At 38.7% G+C, this 24,198-nt stretch overlaps 1 protein-coding gene across 1 annotated transcript in view; it reads left to right on the top strand.

Moving 5' to 3' along the window:
• Positions 1 to 5,961: 5,961 nt before the first annotated feature.
• LOC109118342 overlaps positions 5,962 to 24,198 on the top strand; it is a 42,654-nt gene continuing 24,417 nt past the window's right edge. The window contains exons 1-2 of the mRNA XM_019208867.1: positions 5,962 to 5,968; positions 12,315 to 12,495. Of these exons, the coding sequence (XP_019064412.1) occupies positions 5,962 to 5,968; positions 12,315 to 12,495 (188 nt within the window). The remainder of the gene's footprint in view (positions 5,969 to 12,314; positions 12,496 to 24,198) is intronic.

Here is a 24,198-nt window from a genome sequence, read left to right on the forward strand (position 1 = left end):
CTGGCCGCCGCTCCTCCCGCTGCCACGGCCGGGCTCCGCGCGGGGGATTCGCGTCCCACCGCCACTTCCCCGCCTCTCGGAGCTCCTGGGAAGTTTCTGATCTACTTTCGGCTCCGAAGGAGGAAGAGCTGTTGGGAGGAGCTTTTCACTTCTCGTTTCTACCTTTTTATTGGCTACTCGATGACTTTTACAGCCTGTCACTGATACAGGAAGAGACGGCGGAGAGCCTGGGAGAGCTACATTATTAATTAATGGAGCAACCCCTTGTGAAGAATCAGAAGCATCCTCCATGTTTGAGGTTATCAACCAAAAGATCTAGGGAAAGCGCCGGGGTTTCATAAACACATGGCTGACAAAGTCCTCGAGTCTGGCACCAATGCTTAGCTACACGAGGGGAAAGGGACTCCAGTTACGATTTAAATTGTATTTTAAAGATAGGAAAAGAGAAGAGCAATAAATAAGAATGTTTTTTACATTTTCCTCCAAAATTAGAATTAATATCTCTATAAAGATATTTTGCTTGTGTAAACACGCATCTTGAACAGAAAATATTTTCCTCGATAACCAGTTCTTACTACTTGGGGCAATTTAGTCAAAGATTTCAATTCAATAGCCCAGGGAAGAAAAGTACGTTAGAAAATGTCATCCTTGTAAGACCTCGACATATTTATTTAACCGCCCTTTAAAAAGAAATAGTTACACCACTGTGATACTTTGCAAAAGATGAATATTTAATTCAATTAGAATTTTATATTTTGAATTTACTACTAAAATTTCCCCTAGAGCAACTTTTTCGTATTAGCAATTTGAAACCAATTTTAATGTACATGATCTAGATGACAAGTTAGAAAAGAATTTTGGAAACTAGAAGTAGCTCAGTATTAGTTATTAAAATTTCCACACAAATGTTCTTACAAAATGTAAACAGTTCAATGATTATACAATTAAAATTATATTCTATTTCATCAAATACAGTCATAACTCAGTTTTCCCACTACCTTTCTAAAATGTCAATACAATCGAGTTTTCAGAGTTACATATTTCGGGTTTCTTTTAATGACTTGTGCTACTTAATAAATGTTTTACATATTGTTCATTAATTTAGAATAAGTTTAGAAAATTATAATTACATATCCAAGTTTAGTTTCAATTTTTTATAATAATCGTATTGGTAGTTTACCTAAACAGCCTCAGCAAATAACATTCCACACATGTACTACCAAAAGCTTACTTACATAAGGTATTATTCCTGTATTTTGGAATCATGATTACTTCCTTGCTTTATAAATTACCTCTTCTTGGCTTTTGAGAGTGAAAAATTCATTGCTGTATCCAGAATGTAGTTAAAAGATACTGCCATGAAATGTGACGCTGTGTAAAAAAAAATGGAAATATTGTAAAAGAAACAAAGTAGCCCAGAAAAAAGGAGAGTGCCATGCAGTTAAAATCATTCAATTAAAAAAAATTATTTCAACTAAACATTTATCAAGTTTCTTTTAGGTACCAAGACAATGTACTGTCCCATGCAAAGAGGTAAAACAGAAATGTGTCCTTGCCTCATGAAAAGCACAGTATTGTAGGTAAAGAGATGATGAAAACACAACCAACACAGGAATTGAGTCCTAATAATAATGAGTAATGCTGTACAACACAAAACAAGAACTAGAAAAGATGAGAAGAAAATGCAGAAAGCTCTTCCTACAAGAAGTTACCCATGGCATGATTTGAAGGACAACACAAAGCTGTGCTCTAAAATACCTCACCAATCTAAAGATGCTTGGTAAACACAACACTGTAAATGCAAATATGCTAGCCTCACAGGATATATATTAACCTAATATCAAGATGTAGTTTTGATAACTATCTCAATTTTCAGAAGTTATATTGCCTTAGATAGGTTCAAAAGCTTGAGGTAGAACAATATTCTTGTTTTCTATTAACTAACATAAGAGGGTTTTACTGGGGTGGTCTGGTGAGAAAGTAGTCAGAGCTGAAGCAAATCTTTGGAAACTGTTAATTCTTTAATTTTGCATCCAGGAAATTGAGGTTCGGAAGCTAGAATCTAGGCCTCCAGACCAATCTTTTTAGACCACATCATTTGTTTCCTTAAGTTATATTTAATTTTCTTGTATACCCTACTCACACTCTATAAGTGAGCTAAAATACCATTACAAATCCTTCATAAACTGCTAAAGTATGTATAAATATATTTCATTAACCATCAGAAACAATTTTTTTTTGAGAATTATCCAGGAAAGCAATGTGGTAATAAAAATGTTAAATGTGTCTAACCAAACAGGTGACATAAGTCCTACCTCCATGTTCCATTAACACATCTAACAGATTTCATGCCTCTTAGCAATTTTACAAACATATTTAAAGCATAGCTTCCTGAACTTCTCAGAGAAAGATGCCTTATCAATGTACACAAGGAACACCTATGACTTTGTAACTTCCTGACATATCTCTATCTGACACCTGTCTCGACTCTTCCATGTTTTCCTTTTAATATCTTTCTAACAAATTCATGGCATTTTACCTATAAAAAATTTAGAAGCAATGAATTTTTCCTTTGTCTGGAAACCACTGGCCTAGTGTTAGAATAGTGGTTCTAGACCTCAACTGCCCATTAGAAAGACCTCAACTGCCCATTAGAAACACCTCAGGGGGTTTGAAAACTACTGATGCCCTAAGACAACCCCAGACCTCAGGTTTCTAGGGTAGGGACCAAAGCATTGGGAATTTGAAAGTCTACTCAGGTAATAATATACAGCTGAGGCTGAGAACTAACGTGCTTAGAGGAGGCTGAATTGTTGGTATCAAAGTGGTAATGTTGCTAAATTTAGAGTACACCTTTTTATTCAATCTCTTCTGATTAGAATCATGACCTATGAGATAGTAGTAGAAATTGGAAGAATAGTCTATGGTCATCATTACTATGGTAATAGTTTACATTTCATGAATGCTTCCAACTTGTCAAGGGCTTGTGCTAGGGGCTTTGAATCATCTCATCTCATACACTATTTTAATTTCAAACTAAGCAGCACTGGTCATTTCCATTTTATAAATGAAGATACTAAAAGTCAGAGAGATTACTTCAGTAGAATGCCCCAAATCACAATCTGGAAGCAGAAAAGCCCAAATCATAATCTTTATCAACTCCAGAAACACATTCCCTAATACTATTCTGCATTTCCCTATTACTAATTTGTTTTTCTAGCCCAGATAGAAATTGAAACAGGGAACTTGATCCTCTGCACAAAACAATTTAGAATGTGTAATAGTTAAGAACATTTGCTAGTCGTGAAAAGTACTGGAGGAAACCATGGCAGAATTAAAAAAATATATTGGAATGGGAAAAGCCTGACTGTAACATAAACCACAGAATTCACAAAATATGATTCCATAAGATAATTAAAAAGCTCTGATGACAAAATCTACCACAAACAAAATTGAAACAGAATTATTAAATTGGGAAAAAAAGATTTGCAGCTCACTGACAAAAGGGCTAATTTCCCTAACACACAAAGCATTCTTATAATAATCCAAGAAAGCAGAAACAGAAACACATCGGCCTTTAAAACATATGAAAAGATTCTCAACTTCACTGATAATTAGAGAAATGCAGATAAAAACTACACCAAGATGACATTTTCCATCCTTCAGATTAGCAAAGATCACCACCATATTTTGGTAAGTTGTGAAGGAAACAGATACAACCTCTATAAAGAGTAACTTGACATCTCATTTAGTGACTAATTTCTTTATTAACGAAGTAGAAAATGCTAGAATATATTTTTTTCATCTTCTATTTTTCCTGTAGTGTTCAGGCTACAGCCTACTATCAGGTATTATTTAAAATATTATTATAAAGTGTTTGTAAATGGGAAGGGGAGGAGGGGGTGAAGGGAGGGCAGGGACAAGGGGAAAAAATGAGAACCAAGACCACCTCTCATGTAAAGTACAAGATCCCAACAATGAATGTAACTGTACTGTATACCTAAAATGTACCAATAAACTCAATAAAAGAAAAAAAATAAAATATTATTATAAAACAGGTATAATGGTGCACATCTGAAATACCAGCTACACCATTATATTTTCTCTAGTCTAGATGTTTGTCAAAATACCCATCTCTTTATTTCCTTAGCAAAACTATAATCTTTCTTTTTGAGACAAATTTCTCTTTTCAGATGAAAAAGATAAACTTCACTCCATATTACCAGTAAACTGTTTTGCAGTAACTTCTTAGTATCTCCACACCAAATGCCTGGCCTAGGGCCTAGTCTACCTACCAGATCCAACATCTTACCAGGGTCAAGTACAAAACATCAAGCTAGGTATGGTGGCGCACACCTGTAATCCCAGCTCTCTGGGAGGCTGAGGCAGGAAGATGGCAAATTGTAGGCTAACCTGGAGAATTTAGCAAGACCTTGTCTCAAAAAATTAAAGGACTAGGGATGTAGCTCAATGTGAAGGCCCTGGATTTAATCCACAGTGCTCCAGTGAAAAAGAAAATATAAAACATCAAATTGCCCAACATTAAACACCTTTCTTTTCCCATTTCGAACATTCCTCATAAAATGAGGACCACACATTCTAGTGTGACAGGCAGAATAACAGGCCCCTAGGTCCGTCCACATCTGTATGTTATTTTACATAGCGAAAGACCCATGGAGATGTGATTAAGATTAAGGACCTCAAGATGGGGAGATTATCATGCTCTACCCAGGTGGGCCCAACCTAATTCCTTTAATGTGCAGAACGTTTCTCTATGGTTACAAAGAGGAGAGGGTGATTGAAGACAAGGCAGAGAGACATGACATTGCTGGTCAAAAGCCAAGAAATATGGAGATTTCTAGAAGCTGGAAGAGGCAAGAGAACAGATTCTCCCCTACAGGGCTGAAAAGAAACACATCCCCTGCTGCACTTTATTTTGGCCTGGTAAGACCAGTGTTGGATTTCTGATCTAGCACAAAGTCTATGGCAATTTGTAGCAGCAGCAACAGAAAACCAGTAAGTCAGTTTCCAGTCTGAAAATATTCGTACTGTTCATATTCCCCATCTGATTTTCATTGCAATGGTGAGTAATACCTTTGAAACTTAAATGAATGAGTTAGCTCTCTCAAGCTAAGTTTATAGGAAATTTCTAGTGTTTTCAAAATGATTCAGGCAGCTGTTTCTCCAAGTTGCAAAAATTCATCTAGCTATTTCACAATAGGACATTACCTTAACCTTATACAGTTTGCATATCCCTTATCCAAAATTCTTAAGACTTTTGGATTTCTGATTTGTTTGCATACACATAAGGACAAGGAATATTTGCATATAATGAGACATCTTGGGGATAGGACCCAAGTCTAAACACAAAATCCATTTATGTTTCATATTTACTTTATACGCACAGCCCTAAGATAATTTTATCCAGTATTTTGGGGGTGTCTTTGTTTTGACTGTGATGGCACAAAGGGTCAGGTGTGAAATTTTCCACTTGTGTATTCCTGTTGGTGCTCAAGAAGTTTCAGGTTTTGGAACTTTCCAGGTTAAAAAATGCTCAACCCAGCCGGGCATGGTGGTGCACGCCTGTCATCCCAGAACTTGGGAGGCTGAGGCAGGAGGATCGCTGTGAATTCGAGACCAGCCTGAACTACATAATGAGTTCCTGGTCGGTCTCAGTTATATAGTGAGACCCTGTCTCAAAAAAACCACACACACACACACAAAAAAAACCCAAACAAACAAAAAAAACCCCACAAAAAACAAAAAATGCTCAACCCACACAACCATAACATATATTCTGAGGTAGCATATATAACAAGAGGATGGTTATAAAGACGTGCTTCCTGATGAGATTCTATCTCCTCAAGTCTCCTTATGGATCTTGTTTCAATTCTTTCTTATCTAATAGCAACCCGTTCTCACCACAAGGATGGCTACCCTTAGGTTTTAAGGCCCTTAGGCATGACGTGTAAGTTCAGAGCACTATTTCTCTTCCTTCCTTAACTAACATTTTAAGAAAATCTATTTTCTTTGTTTTAATTTATTTTATTTATTTTGTAATACTGTAGATTGAGCGCAGGACCTGGTGCATACTAAGCAGGTGCTGCATCACTGAGCTACACCCCCAGCCCTCTACTTCTATTTCTAGCCCCTTGTAGCTATGCTCTACCTCCATCTGACACCCTTAATTCTGATCCCTTAACTGACTCTTTTCAAGGAGGGACCCACCTGGCCTCCTCGCTCCCTTGATCTCTGTGATATACTCTTCCCCGGTTCTCTTCCTACCATTGAATGGTTCTGAGTCCCCTTGGCAATGGCTCTTCCCTCTCAGCCTGTCCCTAACCCTGCATTCCCTGTCTCCGTCCTCCTCCTCCTCCTCGTCACTCCTCAGCAATGGCTCCCCTCTCAGCCTGTCCCTAACCCTGCATTCCCTGTCTCCGTCCTCCTCCTCCTCCTCGTCACTCCTCAGGGAAGCCTCTCCAAATCCTCTCCTTGACACCTTAACCACCGTGGGATATGAGCTCCTCCAGGGCTTTATGTTTCCCTGGGGACTCTTGAACACTGTGAGATGATAAGTGACTCAGCAAACTGACATTTTATAAAGATGAGTCTGGGCGTGGCGTGGAGGTGTGGCTGGACTGTGCAGAGTTTAGAGGTAGGGAAATGAGAAGAAGACAGGAGTATAAACACAAAATGACGATACAGTAGTCTCCACTTGTCTGAGGTTCTGCTGTCTGAGATTCCAGTTACCTGATGCCAGCTATGGTCTGGAAATGTTAATATTTGTCTTGACTCTTTCTGGAGAGAGATTGCATTTATATAACTTTTATTATGTTATAGTATTAAAATTGTTTGTTTTATTGTCATTAATCTCTTACTATACCTAATTTATAAATTGAACTTTATTATAGGCATATATGTATAGAAAAACCAGAATATAGGCTTTGTCACTGTGTATGGTCTCAGACACCCAGTGGGGGTCTTGGAATTATCACTTATAGATAAAGGGGTACTACCATATCCTGAATTATCACCTCCACAATGGAAGGAAGAAAAGCAAGGAAAAACATTTCAGAGGCACTGTTTACTGACAGGATGGAGGGACAGACCTGAGTCAAAGGGTTCAAGCTCCAGAGTTGAGAAAAGTAATAACACAATGAACAGAAATGGGTAAGGATCAGGTAAAGAAATAAGGTGTGAGGTATAGGAAGCACTCTGCTTTGAATATGGGACGTCAAAGCAGAGGTTGCCTCTAGGCATTTGAAGATTGGGCTGAGAAATCCAGATTGAGACTATAGATACAATAGGGAATTATTTCCAGAAATGTTATCACGAAACATACTAAAGTTGATGGACGTATGCACTAGGTAGCTAATATTTGCTGAATAAATTGAATCTGTTTGTATTCTTTTTCAAGTACCCAGCCCAAGTACCAGAACACTCAAGACATTCACAGATACTCCATGATACCTCCTTGTCCCCCATGAGTAACCCCTAGCTGTTACTTTCTTGGTTCTACTTCTACACTGCTTCTATATCACCAATAATGTGACCTCTCAACTAACGGGCCCCCGCTGATGCTCTAAACTTCTCGGAAGGCATCTAGTGTTAACCTACTGTTGAATACTCCAGAAAGGTTTTCTTTGTTGTCATTGTTCCAGAGACAGGGTCTCTCAGTCCAGGCTGGCCTGAAACTCCAGATGCCCCTGCCTCAGCCTCCCTGTGTGCTGGGATGACAGGTGGGTACCGCCTCACTCAGCTCTCCAGAACAGGTTTTCTAAACAAAACCTTTTCCATTTTTCTGAGCCTCCAATCTGATCTCCTTTCCTTAGCCTTAACCTTTGCTCTCAGCAATTACCTTGCTTCATAATTTACTTACAGCATCTTGGCCATTTAGTTCATCTTAGGGTTTCCAACCCCAATTTTCCTTTATTTCCCCTACACCCCTCTCCCCTTCCCTATTGTTTTTTCCAAGGCTTTATCTTATGCGCCTTTGGCATGTTTTTTCCCCCTCTAGGACCTTATTTCTTGACTTTCTTTTCTCTAACATCTCTCCTCTAGGCACTCTCTTCCTTTGGCCTACAGACATATCCAAGTCTCCCTTATCTTTAAAAAATTATTTCCTTTACTTCGATTCTCTTGAAGATACCATTTTATCTTTTTCTTTGTTGTTATTAGTAAGTTATATAAACTTTACAACTATGTGTAGTCTATGTAGTCACTTGAATTATTGCTTTATTTTATTTAGGTTAATGTATAATTGTGTCACAGTCTCTATAATGTCATTTTCTGTAGGTCAGACTTTTTTTTGTTTTGTTTTGGTTTTGGCTTTCGTTTCTCGTGACAGGATCTCTCTTTAAGTTAATAAGTGGCCCAGGCTTCGCTCAAACTTGCCATCCTCCTGTCTCAGCCTCTCAGAGTGCTAAGACTGCAAATATGTCCCACCACAACTAGCAGTACACCAGAAATCATTTGATAAATTAATCACAAATCATTTTTAGTATTCAAGAAATAGTTCTTTGGAATACTGACTTCTGAAAAACAACAGATAATATATTACTTTGCCATTTCATGTTCACAAGGAGTTAAAATTATCAATGCACTTAGAGCTGTCATGTGGTTGTTACCTCTTAGTCATAAGGCAGGATTTTCTGATGGCTACGACAATAGCAATTATACTCATTTAAGGATGTAACCAAGAGTCTTGGGCAATCTTTATGACAGTAAGTATAGATGTAGATCTGAGAAGCGGACAGTCAAGTTTGAAGCTTAGACGGTGCCATGAAAAGACTACCTCTTTCTGTTATTAATTTAAATACAATCAATGTCACTTCGTAAAATAGATTTGTCTTGTGTTTGGAACTTTCTGGCAGTCACGATCTCAGTGCCTTCTATGCTGTTCATATGCCTGCATTTCTCTTTCTAGCCTAAAAAGCTGCCTGTCTGCCACGTTCTGCAGTAGCTGCCTTTCTAATTGTCAATGAAGTTAGATAACATACCCAAAAGCTGTGTTAAGTACTATACTTGGAACTAAGAGCTAAATAATGAAATATTTAAAACAAATTAATTTTTATAAACAACTTTTAGAAAAAGTTATTTTTATACTTTTACAGGAACAAAATATGTATTTTATGGAATCACAGCAAAATAAAGGCCTCAGAACTAGCAAACTGCTGAAAAATATTGAGAGATGTGATTTGGAATAAAGCAAATTTATTTTTTACAATTGTTACAATATAAACATTAAATTTTAAAATTCCCTAGCAACTGCTAAGTATAAAGCACTTTTCCAGGCACTGAATTTAAGAATAAAAAGTCATAATGGCTCAGTTGAAAGGTATCCCAAACTTTATATGTATTCTGTATTATTATTTTCATTTTATACATAATAAAGGTGCAAAGAAGTTGTCCACAGTCCCATAGCATGCAAGAAAAAGAGATGGGAGTCAAATTCATACTGATTACCTGTCAAAATATGTTTGTTCAAGTGTTTCCGAGAGCTTTGTACACAACAGCATTCTAGTAGCTTGGGACGTATCAGGGAAGAAAACAGAAGAAGATCCCTGCCCTTGAGCTGCCTACTTTTCCAGAGGGCTGGGCCCAGCCAAACCCTGCTGTGCCCCATCCCATCCTAGTCTCTGGAGAAAGTAGGCAAAGCTGTCAGAATGGACTCCAACGTGTTTCTAGTGGTTGTGATAGCAACAGGATTATTGCAGCCAGAAAACATTTTCTAGAGCTGTAAACAGATGGACTGACTACAAGCTCCTTCGAGCTCTAAAAGTGAAGGCCACAAAGCTAGGAATGTAGCTTAGTAAAAAAACATTTTTTTTTTTTTAAAATTTGAGGAGGGGCTAAGGATGTAGTTCAGTGGGTAGAGCTTTAGTTAGCAGGACCCTGGGTTCAATCGCCTACCCTGCCAAAAACTAAAAAGTAAATTTAAAAAAGCGAAGCTTGCAGTGGGGGCTGAGAGGGGAGGGACTGCTAACCACTGAGTGATCATATTTGGGAAACTTACAAGAATAGAAGTTTCATTTCCCTTCCATGCCAGGTTATTAAAGATTTGGGTAAATTCTATTCTATCAAATAGGAGAAGAATCCCTTCTTCACTAGCCAACCCTGTAATATCTAAGAATGACCAATCACATTACAGAAATAAGAGGCTATTGCACAAAGTGAACAGTCTTGGATTGTAAGACTGGGATTTAAATAACCATTTGTCATATAAAGCTGTGGAAAACTGATTTTCATTAAAAAATAGAGACATATTCCAGATTCACAGATATTTATACATGAATTCTAGCAAAACTTCATGGTTTGTAGGCATATATTATAAAATAATATTTATTCTAGAAATCACAATGCTATAGAAAGCTTTATTATTCATTGTACGTAATTCATATAGCATTGATATAAAAACTTGGATACATAGCACACACAAAAAAGAAAATCACATTCAAATATAATTTATTAAAACAAGATACAAAAAAAATCAGCTATCAATCCTAGTAATATATCAACAGAATAACAAACACTAACAAAATGAGCTTTTTTCCGTAATATACATATGGTAAGATATTAGGAGAATGATAAATTAGAATCATCACATGATAGATCAAAAGATTAAAACTGTAACATAGCTTTGAGAAAAGTAAACTTGATAAAAGCCAGTATTTGTTCCTGGTTTGTTAAAAAATCCAAAGTGTCCAATGAAGAGAAGATGAGGAATAAACCTAATCAAGCAAGACATGATTAAAGCATTTCAAACAACATTAAAACTTTCGCTACATTTTCATGAAAACTGCAACAATCAAAAATCTTCAGTATCATTGCTATTATTTATATTCAGAAAGCTAGCCAATAAGAAAGATAGCTAGACATAATGGCACACAACTGTACTCCCAGCTGCTCAGGAGGCTGAGGCAGCAGAGTCTCAAGTTTAACGTCAGCCTGAGTAATTTGGTGAGACTGTCACAAAATAAAATTTTAAAAGAGCTTGAGATGTATCTCAGCGCTTCCCGAGTTTAAATCCCAGTAGGGTATTTTTTTAAAAAAAGATAAATAAGAGAGTCAGGGATTTATCTCAGTGGTTCCACCATGCCTCACAAGTTCAAAGTCCCAAGTTCAATCCCCGGTACCACCTCCCCCCAAAAAGATAAATAAGAAATATAGATATTAGAAAGTATAGATATTGAGCTGGGCATGTTGGGCATGGTGGCAGCAGCCTGTAATCCTGGTGACTCAGGAGGCTGAAGCAGAATGAAAGCAAGTTTGAGGACAGCCTGCATGACTTGCTGACTTGTTTCAAATAATCAAATAGTATGAGGGTATATATAGCTCAGCAGTAGAGCATTTGCTTAGCACGTATAAAGCCCTGGGTTCAATTCCTCAACACACACACACACACACACACACACACACACACATTTTTTTTTGACATAACTATTTTTATTTATTTATTTTCTGGCCCTTACATGCATACGTTTCTTTTTTTTTTTCTCATTGCGTTTATTGGTACATTTTAGGGATACAGTACAGTTACATTCATCATTGGGATCTTGTACCTTCACATGACAGGTCTTGGTTCTCATCCCCCACCCCTTTACAAACACTTCATTTCTTTTTTTTTCATTTTCTCCTATTTTTTTCTTTTCCCTTATTCCCTTTCCCCTACCCTTCCCACTTCCCCTACACCTTTAGCCCCTTTCTTCCTATTTCACATTGTCAATTACCTCATTAGGATCTTATGTACTATTATAGTTTATTCACACACCATAACCATTAAACGTAGTAGATGAAATTTATCATTATAGATGATCTACCTGTCTGGCTGAAAAACCTAGAGTCAGTGAAGAAAACTATTTCTCCCAGTAAGAGAGTTCAGAAACATGTTTTGTACAGGGTCACTTTCCTGTACCATGTGGAAAAGGTAGGAGAAAAAAAGACCTTACTTAAAAGGGCCTGGCAGGCCTTTTCACATGTTCTTTCTTCAGCTTCCAACACTTCCCCTAAATCTTGCCGCTTGCCACTTTCTTATCATTTATTCGTCATCAACTTCCTGTTCTGTCGAAAGACCCTTACCTACTCCAGGCCTTAGTAAGACAGCGGTAGCACGCAACGTTTCCGTGGTGCGGGCTGCAGGGATGTGTGTTGCTTGCATGTTTACTTTTCCTTCTGGCGGAGCAGTACACAGACAGTTTCCCTGCGATTAGTTGAGTCCCAGCCAACTTGGCAGGGGCCAGTGCCGCTTGGAGGGCAAGGGAAACCTCTCAAGCACAACTCTATTCCCCTCTCCTCTTTCCATCAATTAAATCAAGACTCCAGAGGCCCAGAGGCCCAGGAACCCGAGATCAAAGTAAACGTGCAGGAGCCTCCTCCACAGGAGCCTCCTCCAGCGTCTAAGGCTCAGGTTCAGAGAGGACTGAGCCGGGAGCCGCCCATCCAGGAACTCCCACGTGGGCCTGTTGCTGGCGCGGGAGACAAGTTCATTGCTTTCAGGTAAGAATGGAAGAATACGTTTTTAAGATGTGTCAAATATGGCATATGACAAGCACTAAGTAGTTTTTATAACTGCATTTTTACATGAGAAAATAGGGATGTAGTGATATTAATACAGTTTGCCAAGATTTCTGAAGTGTTGGAGTCAGTATGATTTTGGAGTCCACGCTCTTTACCAGTAGGCTGTACCACCTCGTCAGAGGGAGAACAGGTTTTTTGGGGGAGTGGGGGCGGGTACGAGGTCCAACTCAGGACCTTCAGTTTGCTGGGCAGGCAGCTGCACCACTGAACTAAATCCCAGGTCAAGGAAGAACAAACAGTTTTTAAAAAGAGGAGTAAGGAAAAGGATCTTCCTTACCTTACTAGAACCAAAACATATACATCTTTAAAAACAGAAAAAAAGAAGCACAAAGATAGATACATAGATCAATAGAGCAGAACCACACATAAACTCAAAACAATATGCCAGAAGGGTTTATTTTATTTTAAAATTTATTTAATTACTTATTTCTCTCCCCCCCCCACCCCTTTTAGTACTGGGGATCTAGCTCAGGACCCTTATGCTTGCGAGGCAGGAGGTGAAACCACTGAGCTAAATCCCTGGCCCAGTTTTTTTGTTTTTTGAGATAGTCATACTGTGCAGTGCAGGTCTTCAACACATGGCAATCCTTCTGCCTCAGCCTCTTGAGCTCTGGGATCACAGATGCGCGCCATTATGCCTAGTTCCAAAGGATTTGTTTTACAAAAGGGCAAAGCAATATAGCAAAGGACAATCTTTTCCTGTTTTTTTGTTTTTGTTTGTGTGTTTGTTTTTGAGACAAGATCTTACTAGTAGTTGAGACTGACCTGGAACTCACTATGTAGCCCAGGCTGGTCTCAAATTCACAGTGATCCTCCTGCCTCAGCCTCCCGAGTGCTGGGATTACAGGTGTGCACCACCACGCCCAGCTGACAATCTTTTCAATGTATGGTGGTGGAGTAGTTTGACAGCCATAGGCAAAATAAATGAACCTCAACCTACATTTCACACCTCATAAAAAAATTAACTCAGTGTGGATCATGTCTTAAATGTAAAAGACAGAACTATACCATTTTTAGAAAAAGAAAAAAATCTTCAGGATCTAGGATTAGGCAGAGTTCTGTCTTGATATCAATCAAAATCCATAAAAGGAAAAACTAATGAGTTGGACTTAACGTTAAACACTTCTGTTCCACTGATAACCCAGTTAAGATGATGAAAAAAGAAGTTATGGACTGGGAGAACATAATTACAAACCACACATTCACCAAGGGGGTCGTGTCTGTCTACTTTTGGGCCCTGTAGCAGTAGAGCTGGCTCCAGAGTTGCTGAGAAAAGGGAAAAGATGTAGCTGGAAGTGACCTGAGGCAATGAGGTGAAGGAGATAAGAGAGGAGGGAGAGTTCAGGCTGAGCCCTGTGTATCAAGCTGCAGCCAGAGGATCTTAAATTCTTCTCAGTGGGGAGGGGCTGCTCACCACCTGCAGAAGACTCAAGACCAAAGCCATGGCTTTATATGTGCCAAGTCACACTATGCTGCTAAACAACCAGCCAGCGGGGTATTTTAAAAATATTCCCTGTTGCAATCATAATTATTGCTCATTAAAGAAAATGTAGAAATTTTAAACAATCAGTTTGCTACCCAAATGCTATATAGCACTGCTAATCTTTTCGTGTTAAATGTTCCTCTAGACATTTCTGCGCATAATTTTTGGTGTGTTTACATAGTTGTTATTCTACTATACATACAATTTTATGTCCCTTTTGTAATTAACATAAACATTTTTTCCATATTACCAGTCTTTAAAAAAAAATTTTTGCAGTTGGGAGGCTGAGTCAGGAAAATCTCAAATTTGAGACTAGCCAGCTATGTAGCAAGACCCCATCTTTTAAAAAAACAAAAAGCTAAAAATACATTCCAGCAGTTTCACTTATGGACATTTATCCTGGAGAGACAAAAACTCAATTTCACACAAAAACCTACACACAATTTGTTTATAGCTTTACCTATAATAACTCCAAACTAGAAACAACCCATACGCCTTTCAACAGGTGAATGGTTAAACAAACTCTGATCTATCCATACCATGAAATACTCCTCAGCAATAAAAGGGACAACTGGATGGATCCCAAGAGAATTGAGTTGAAAAATATTCTCAAAAGTTTACATACTTTATGATCCATTCATACAACAATCTTAAAAATCACACACACACCCACACACACAACTGGGCATAATATTTTATGACTATAATCCCAGAACTCTGGGAGGCTGAGGCAGGAAGATCACAACTTGGAGCCCAGCCTGGGCAATTTAGCAACTTAGTGAGAGCCTGTCTCAAAATGAAAAGGTTGGGAATGCAGTTCAGGGCTTTTGGATTTAATCCCTAGCTGGGAGTGGGGGGCAAAGAGATGGAGAACAGTTTTTAGCTTTTGCAAGAGTTAGGATTGGTTAGGACTGGGTAGAGGGAGGAGAGATGATGATGGGACAAGCCTGTGTTGTGTTTTTGTACTGAGGATTTTGTGCACGGTCTCTCACCTAGGTTCTCCCCGTTCATTCCCGCATTCATTTATGTAACACAGAGTCTCACTAAGTCACTAAATTGGCCATGTTTGGTTCAAACTTTCAATCTGTTCTCAGCCTCCCAGCATGCTGGGACTTCAGGTGAGAGCCACCACACCCAGCTTGTAATTTTACTGTGATTACGTGACTCTACTATGTACTGAAACCGTGTAGAACTTTTATATAAACACATGAGTGTGTGTAAAATTTAGCATCTGAATAAATGGGATGAATTGTATTCATGTCAATTTTCTGGGTATTGTATTATAGTTATGGGAAATGTTATCATTGGGGGAAAGATACAGATTATAAATTATAGGTTATAATTATTTAAAAATAATTCATGGAAAAATAATTAGTGGAAGCTAATAAAATGAAATTTTAGGATACCTGGTATGTCAGACCTTTATCAGAACTACCTGGGATGCTCTTTCCAATAAATAACAGGACATTTTAATTTTTAAACAACACTATGGGGGACATATTAAGTTTATGTCCTATCTAGAATGAAAATTTTCTCTGGGTGAAATGGTAGATACCTGCAATCCTAGCACTCTAGGAGGCTGAGGCAGAAGGATCACAAGTCTGAGCCCTCAACAAGAATATATCTCATCGCCAGGCGTGGTGGTGCACGCCTGTAATCCCAGCACTCAGGAGGCTGAGGCAGGAGGATCGCTGTGAGTTCGAGATCAACCTGGGCTTCATAGTGAGTTCCAGGTCAGTCTCAACCACATAGTGAGACCCTGTCTCAAAAAACCAAAACCCAAAAAAAAAAAAAAAAAAAAAAAAAAAAAAAAAGAATCTATCTCAAAATAAAAAAGGTCTAGGGGGTGTAGCTTAGGGTGAAAGCTCTGGGTTCAACCCCCAGTACTGAAGAAAAAAAAAGTGGGAGAATTTTTTCCATTCTAAATTATAGCCATTATGCCATCATGAACTCTTTACTTTTCTAGCACAGACAGAAATAGTTTGTCTTTAGCAATGGATGCCTACAAAGCAACACCACTTTTCCAGTTTGATCACAACTTCCGTAGGTCTCATGAACACAAGCGAATATCACTTTTGCTTTCAATTTTTTTCTATTAAATTATAATTAACAATTTCAAGGCTGGGCGTGGTGGTGCATGCCTTGTAATCCTAGCATTCAGGAGGCTGAGGCAGGAGGATCACTGTGAGTTTGAGACCAGCCTGGGCTACATAGTGAGTTCCAGGTCAGTCTCATCTACATAGTGAGACCCTGTCTCAAAAAACCAAAAAAACAAAACAAAATAACAATTTCATACAAAAAAGAAAATGTTGAAAAAATATTGCTCTGTAAATGAACTTGATCATTAAATCCAAAGATCATTGAGCATTGATAATAAACTTCTCAGGGCTTGGGATTTAGCTCAGTGGTTCTGCCTCCTGCCTCACAAGTGCAAGGTCCCAAGTTTGATCCCTGGTTAAAAAAAAAAAAAAAAAAAAAAAAAAAAAAAAAGATAATAAACATCTCAGTCTTCTAAAATTTTTGTTTTGTTTTATTTTTTTGAGACAGGGTCTCACTATGTAGTTGAGACCGACCTGGAACTCACTATGTAGCTCAGGCTGATCTTGAACTCACAGTGATCCTCCTGCCTCAGCCTCCTGAGTGCTGGGATTACAGGCATGCACTACCACGCCCAGCCTAAATATTTGTTTTTAAGGGAATGTTCATATTTCCTTTCAGAGACTGCTAACCGAGTGCTCTCTCCAGCAGTGCTCAGGAGGCTTGCTACCAGTAGCACTGTCAAACGTGGTCATTGTTTTGATTCACTTTCCTACCAATAGTGGGACTGGTCACGTCTCTTCTCAATGTCCTGAAAGACTTCGACTTTTCAGTGTTGCTGTTCACTTTAACTTGCCTTTACCTTTTCAAATGCTGGACGGGTGCAGTGTAACAAGATCTACGCCCAGGGCCGGGGATTTAGTTTAGTGGCATATGTCACACCTTCCTTGCAAGTGCAAGGTCCTGAGTTCAATCCCTGGTACAAAAAAACCCAAGATCTAGCCCCCTGTCTCTCTGTCAGTTGTCCCCGGCTCAGGCCCTCAAAGTGACAGATCCAGTCCCAGTTCACCTCTCTGTCTGGCGTGTCAGTGCCTTCGCCTCCTCCAGACTCACTCAGACTCTCCTCTGGCACTGTGCCTCTGCAGCAGCAGCAGCAACGCTCATGGCTCCTTTCCTTTTCTAGGGAGGTCCTGGATCAGGTGACTCTTCCCTCCTACTCACTTCGAAAGTAAGATTCGCTGAGACTCGAGGTCTGTGAAGTATTTATTCTCTGTCTTCACCAGGATTTAGCTATCCAACAGAAAGTGTGTTCTCTCTGTTTCAACAAAGTAGCAAGCTTCAGTTTAGCCTGAACTTTGTTTCTCTGGCTTTTGAAGGGCTGCAGGCTCACAAATTATTAATCGATGCAACTTGTCAAAGATAGACTAAGCATTAATGTAGCTGTAATTTTGTTCTTCGTAATGATGTCCTTCCAGCTAGGTGAGGTCCTCTATCTTCTGGTGGCTGCCTCCACACCACGCTTGGACTCTGGAGCAGATTCACAAGGTAAAATTCCCAAGAGACAGTCAGCACGGAGTGGGATGCGCTCTTATCTGCTTCCTGCATTATCGGTGTGCAGTTTAAAGTTTGAAGCAAAGTAGCAGATCTAATAAAAGGCCAATTTTGAATTGTAGCCTTTTCTCTTTTAATTTTACAAACACATCCCAAAGCTGTTGCATCCTATCTGTGCAAGAACAAAAGCTCAATAGTCTATCTCAACTTCAGAGGAAACATAAATTCCAATAAGCATAGCTAAAATTTCCAAAATAAGAGGATCCAGGAAACACTAGAGTCTAAAACTGCTTATATAACTTTGATTAGAAAAAAAAAAAAAGCTACTCCTGCCTCCAAATTATATTTTGTACAAATCAGATATAATTATGTGATGCCGGGCGTTGTGGTGCACGCCTATAATCCCAGCACTCGGGAGGCTGAGGCAGGAGGATCACTGTGAGTTCAACCAGCCTGGGCTACATAGTGAGTTCCAGGTCAGTCTCAACTACATAGTAAGACCCTGTCTCAAAAAAACAAAAGCAAAAACAGATATAATTATATGGTCCAACTATTATTTTGCAAGTACATAGATTTAAAATATATACTAAGCCAGGTGCAGTAGCATCTGCCTGTAGTCCCCCAAAGTGTATGTGTTCTAAGAATCTATTAGCTATCATCTTCTATAGGGAGCCCCAGCTCCTAAACACCTGTAACACGAAACTCTTCTTTCCTGGTGCCCTGGTGCCCTGATTCCCGCTACGTAGCTCCTATACTGATTCATTTATATGCCAGTAATCCTGAGATGGAAGTGGGAGTGTGCTCCTTGAAAACTGTAACTGGTACGTGGTAGCTCCTTACTTAATGCATCCAGAATGAACGAATAAATGCTTTAAAGAATCTAGATTGTGGGGTTTGTGTGTGTGTGTGTGTGTGTGTGTGTGTGTGTTTCCATTGTAAGAATTTATAAAAGTTTGAAATTGAGTTTCTACCTTCTTGAATCATGAAATAAATACATGTTTCACGTGGAAGGGAAAGAACATCAATAAAAGCCAGAGTGAGCTCTCTGCCATTAACTTTATTCACTGAACTTCAAGGGGGATGTGTTTTCTCAGTGGTAGGCTTAACACATTTATAAAAACAAGAGGTTTAAATTCATTGCTTGCCAGAGAATCAGCTTTTTCAGATATTTTGGGGGCTTCTCGTGATTTCATAGCACAGAAACATGTCTTTTTGCTTTTGAAGAACTGCCATTATTGACATGGTCTTTGCCAATAATGCCAATTGTTATTATAATGTGATCTCCTCTTTTTAAAAAACATGCCAGTGTCCTTGTGCATCAGTAGAACAGCATTTTGTAAATACGTCTGTTATAGCACCTGTCACTTTTTATTAAAATTATTTGCTCCTGTAATGGCATCTATTATATAGCTAGACCCTCGGGATAAATGGTGTCATTGTAGAGCTACCTCTAGCAGGCTGATGCACAGTGGGCCTCAAAAAGTATTTGAAAAGTACATTTTTAACATGCTAAGGGTGCACAGGGACTCATTCATGTGTAAAGGAGCCCTATTTTTAAATTTAGGAGTTTTCAGGGTTATTTAAAACTCCTTTGTATTTCTCTGTGGCCCATGCCATTATTGTTACTGTATTTAAATTTTCTTATTTCATTTAAAATATGTAAAAGAATATATTAACAGGGAGCTAATTCATATGTCAGGTGGGTAGAGCGTTGACTTTAATCCTCTACGAACTTTGTCAGAGGTGTTGTGAACTTCAGCACCTGAAGGCTTTTACTGTGCTGGGATGAAAGACATTTAAAAGTAATGAGTCATCATCCACAGTGCAGCTGCACTCTGCACGTACAAATTTAAAAATACACGTGGAACGCCATTGCAAATCTTGTAAGAAGACATGTCAACATGTCAGAGCATCGCTAACACCAAAATTAGCAATAAGTTAGATGTTGTCGTTAATTATTCCTGGCTAATAACTTTCTTAATAGAATTAACAGGATTGATAGGATTGTTGCTTTGTTTTAGGGTTGTGGTTGCAAAGCTCTCACATTATTTTATCTCTAAAGGATAATAAAACCACATTTTCCCTTAACTCACATTATTTAATCCATAAAAATGTTGTTTTTTTTTTTAACTATCTTTCAAATGGACTTCATTTTCTTCCTTGTCGCTGTCACCATTCTAAGCCAAGCCAATAACATCTCTGCTCCTGTAATTGCTCTTCCTCCTCCTGAGCAGCCCTCCAACACTAAAGACTGGGATTTTTAAAAAATAAGATCTGGGGCTGGGATTTAGCTCAGTGAGTCCACAGCCTGCCTGCCTCCCTCGCAAGCACAAGGTTGATCCTAGGCACATAAAAAAAAATCTAAACCAGGCGTGGTGGTGCAAGCCTGTAATCTCAGCATTTGGGAGGCTGAAGCAGGAGGATGTCTGTGAGTTCAACCTGGACTACAGGTTGTCTGTGAATGCAAGGTCAGCCCTATCTCAAAAAACAAACAAACAAAAAATAAAATCTAACCACATGACATTGTTTCTTGGTTTTGTTTGTTTTTGATTGCTGGGAATCAAACCCAGGGCCCTGTACGTGCTAGGCAAGCTATCATTGAGGTATTTCTTACATGTTACATAGATTAAAATCCTCAATGTCTTCACATCGTCCTCACCACCACCACCACCCAGGCACTGGGGATCAAACCCAGGGCCTTCACACTGAGATATATTCCCATTTTTTATTTATTTGGAGTCCTGCTAAGTCACTAAATTGCCCAGGAAGGGCTTGGACTGGTGATCTTCCTGCCTCAGCCTCCCAGACTGCTGGGATTATAAGCATGTAGCACTATCTTGGCTTCCTCACATTATTGCTTTTTGCGGGGTAGGGTAGGGTACTGGGAATCTAACTCAGGACCTTGTGCTTGCCAGGCAGGTGCAGCACCACTGAGGTAAATCCCCAGCCCTCCTCACATTATTGTTAAGGCCCAGACTTCTTAGCACAACCTTCAGAATCCTAGCCATTCTGATCCTTTATCTACTTTACTAATTTTATTTATGTATTTTTTTTAAACTTACAGTGCTGGGGATCAAACCCAGTCTACTCAGACACTTTAGCTTCCTGCTATGATGGACTCACCCTTCTTCTCCAGCCACAGTCACTTTATTTCAATATTGCATGGTAACTTTGTTTCTGCTAGTGCTAGTGCTGTTTGCTTGGCTAGGAATATTCTTCCCATTGTCTTTGGCGACTCACACCTGTCATACTCGTCTGTCTCTTCCTCGTGGGAGCCTAGACGGGCTTCCCTGTTTGCTACACTCAGTCATAACACCATGCATATGGCTTTCAAGGCGGTTACTGCAGACATGCTTTTACATTCATTCTGTGTAATTATTTGCTTACCACGTGTATTCTACTCGACTGTATACTCTATGAGGACAATATCTGTCAGCTCTCTAGTGTATTATTAATACATCATTTAAATTAACCACAGGTATTATATAATAAAGATTCAAAAGAGGGAATTACGAAGCAGAATCATAGCTGGGTGTGGTGATACACACCTGTAATCCAGGGGCAATTTAGAGATGAGTTAGACATCATTTCAAAATATAAATAAGTAAACAGGCAGGCATGGTCAGTGCGTGCCTGTAATCCCATTACTCAGGAGATGGAGGCAGGAGAATCCCTACAAGTTCAAGGCCAGCTTGAGCTACATAGCAAGATCCTGTCTCAGAAAACCAAAAATAAACAAATAAAAGCTGTGAATTTAGTTCCATGTGAAGGCCCTGGGATCAATCCCTAGTACTGAAAAGAAAAAAAACCATAAAACATTAAATAATTTTCAGAAATAATTTAATAGCTAAATTATTAAATATGATAGTAGAGAATGAGATTAAAAAGATTGTATGCCACAAACATTTTCAGCAGTAACTTTACCCAAATACATCAGTGCCCACCTTCTCCTTTTAATTGCTACAATGAAATAATAACAAAAATGCTAGATTAAACAAGTGCTGTGACTCATGCTTGAAATCCCAGCCCTCTGGGAGGTTGAGACAGGAGGATCAAAAGCTGAAGTTCAGCTTGGGCAATTTAGGGATTCAGTGAGATCCTGTCGCAAAAAATAACAAAGGAGCTGGGCATAATGATGCGCACCTGTAATCCCAGCACTTGGGAGGCTGAAGCAGGAAGATCGACATGAGTTTGAGGCCAGCCTTTGCTACATAGTTCAAGACCAGCCTGAACTGCACAGAGAGATCCTGTCTCAAAAAATTAACCAACCAAGCGCACACGCGAGCACACACACACACACAAAACAAAGGGGCTGGGGAGGTTCAATACTTGATACAAAAAAAGAAAAAGATACAGATGAGATCTATCAAATGCTATACTATGTGCTCATTACAGTGTGGAGGGCTATATATACATTACCTGATTTGATCTCACTTCTCATTGAAGTAGGTATTATTAAACATATTTCACTTGTGAGGATTAAGGCTCAGGGTATTAGATTGAGCTCCTTCCCCAAAATGATAAAAGTGCTAAGTGACAGAGACGATGTATAGTCAGTAGTCAACCCAACTCTGCCTGACTCCTGATGTCCTCCATTATGCCTGAGTCATTATTGTTTATTTGGTGTCTTTTTTTAACTTACATAACTCACACATTTGGCTGTGTTGTGTTTTAGGGTTTCCAGAATAGTCCTGATTTCTGTGATTCAGAAACACCATCTGACATATGTTTGTCAGAGCATGTGTCTTGTTCTTCTGGTTTAGGAAATAAGATTATTATGCCCTACTACCATTTAGTCAAGAGTTAAGCCTAGAAAATACACCTCATAAATTCACATTAAATAACTGAAGGATTATCATACAGGATACACAAATGTACAAAAAATTCACAGGTAAACGGAGAAATCCATTTGAATGAATCAGAAAGAACATAAGTTAGGCATAATGGCACACACCTATAATTCTAGCACTCTGGGATGCTGAGGCAGGAGAATCACAAACTCAAGCCCAGCCTAGGCAACTTCAAGACTTAGCAAAACTCTGTTTCATTTTGTTTTTTTTCCAGTGAGTTTATTGGTACTTTTAAGATATACAGTACAGTTACATTCATCATTGGGATCTTGTACCTTTACATGACAGGTCTTGGTTCTCATTTTTTCCCCATACCCCTGAAAACCCTGTTTATTTGTTTATTTGTTTATGTAGCTCAGTACAAAGGTCCTGGGTCCAATCCCTAGGACTAAAATAAATAAGTAGCTTATCAAATTACTTCTGAGTTTTCTCTCTGCTTTGCCAAATTTTGAAAAGCTCAGTTTAATTTTTAGAATTTGATGCATTAATAAAAAGCAATACCGTTGTCTACATCTTTAAATATATAATTCCTGACCAGTCAGAAGGTTCTGGTTCACATCAAGCATGGTAGCCCACACCTGTAATCCCAGCATTCTGGAAGGCTGAGGCAAGAGGATTGCAAATTTGAGTCCAGCCTGAGCAGTTTAATGACAGCAAGATCCTGTCTCAAAATAAAGAAGGGGCTGGGCTGGGGATATAGCTCAGCAGTGTAACACCTACCTGGTAAGCGTGAGGCCCTGAGTTCGATTCCTGGTACCAAAAAAGAAAAGAAAAGAGTAGATGGTTTGGACATACGGCTCAGAGTAAAGGCCCTGGGTTCAATCCCTAGTACTAAAAAAGAAAAATTTTGGATTCAACATTTATAGAGGTAAAATAATTGTGCACACATGGTCCCTAAAATGATACATTTATTCATATTCATCTAATATGTTTAAAATTTAAAATTTAATTGAGAAAAGTACATATGATTCAAATTGTCCATAAAATAGTGAAAATTAAACCCTCTAAATGATAGTAGTCATACACAAGTTCCTTTCAACATAATTGCTTTCAAAGCTTTTCTCACTTTTTATACCAATTTTAAAACTTCAGGGAGAAATCTAAATGAAGTACTACAGTTTAAAAATAGAAGCTGGGAGTGGTGGGTGGTACATTCTTGTAGCCCCAGCACTTGGGAGGCCAAAGCAAGAGTATCGGGCATTTCAGGCCAGCTTGGGCAACTTAGTAAGCTCGAGACCAGCCTGGACAAAAAGTCAAAACCTTGTCTCAAAAAAAGAAAAAAAAAAAATCTATGCAGCCTGCAATGGAGATTACTTGGGATATGTGCTACATATGGAATTAAGAATTATAATCCAGTTTCTATCAACCAGCTATTGATTTAGTGGTTGTACTTATTATTGAGGTAAAGTGCCAATTTTCATTTATTTGTAAGGTGCCAATTTTGTTTATTTTATTGTGTAAGGAAAAATTTTCAGACACAAATTCTGTAGTAAATTTATTTTGAATTTTTTGTTTCTTGTTTTATGTTTTTTCAGACAAGATCTCACTTTGCAGTTCAGGCTGGACTTGAACTCACTCAGCCCAGGCTAAATTCCCAGAGATCTGGGCCAGGGATTTAGCCCAGTGGTTCCAGCGCCTGTCTTGCAAGTGTAGGGTCCTGAGTTCAATCCCCCGTACCAAAAAAAAAAAAAAAAAAAAAAA

This window comes from Fukomys damarensis, unplaced genomic scaffold, assembly GCF_012274545.1.
Source record: "Fukomys damarensis isolate Sample0158 unplaced genomic scaffold, DMR_v1.0_HiC HiC_scaffold_17, whole genome shotgun sequence".
NCBI lineage: Eukaryota > Metazoa > Chordata > Mammalia > Rodentia > Bathyergidae > Fukomys > Fukomys damarensis.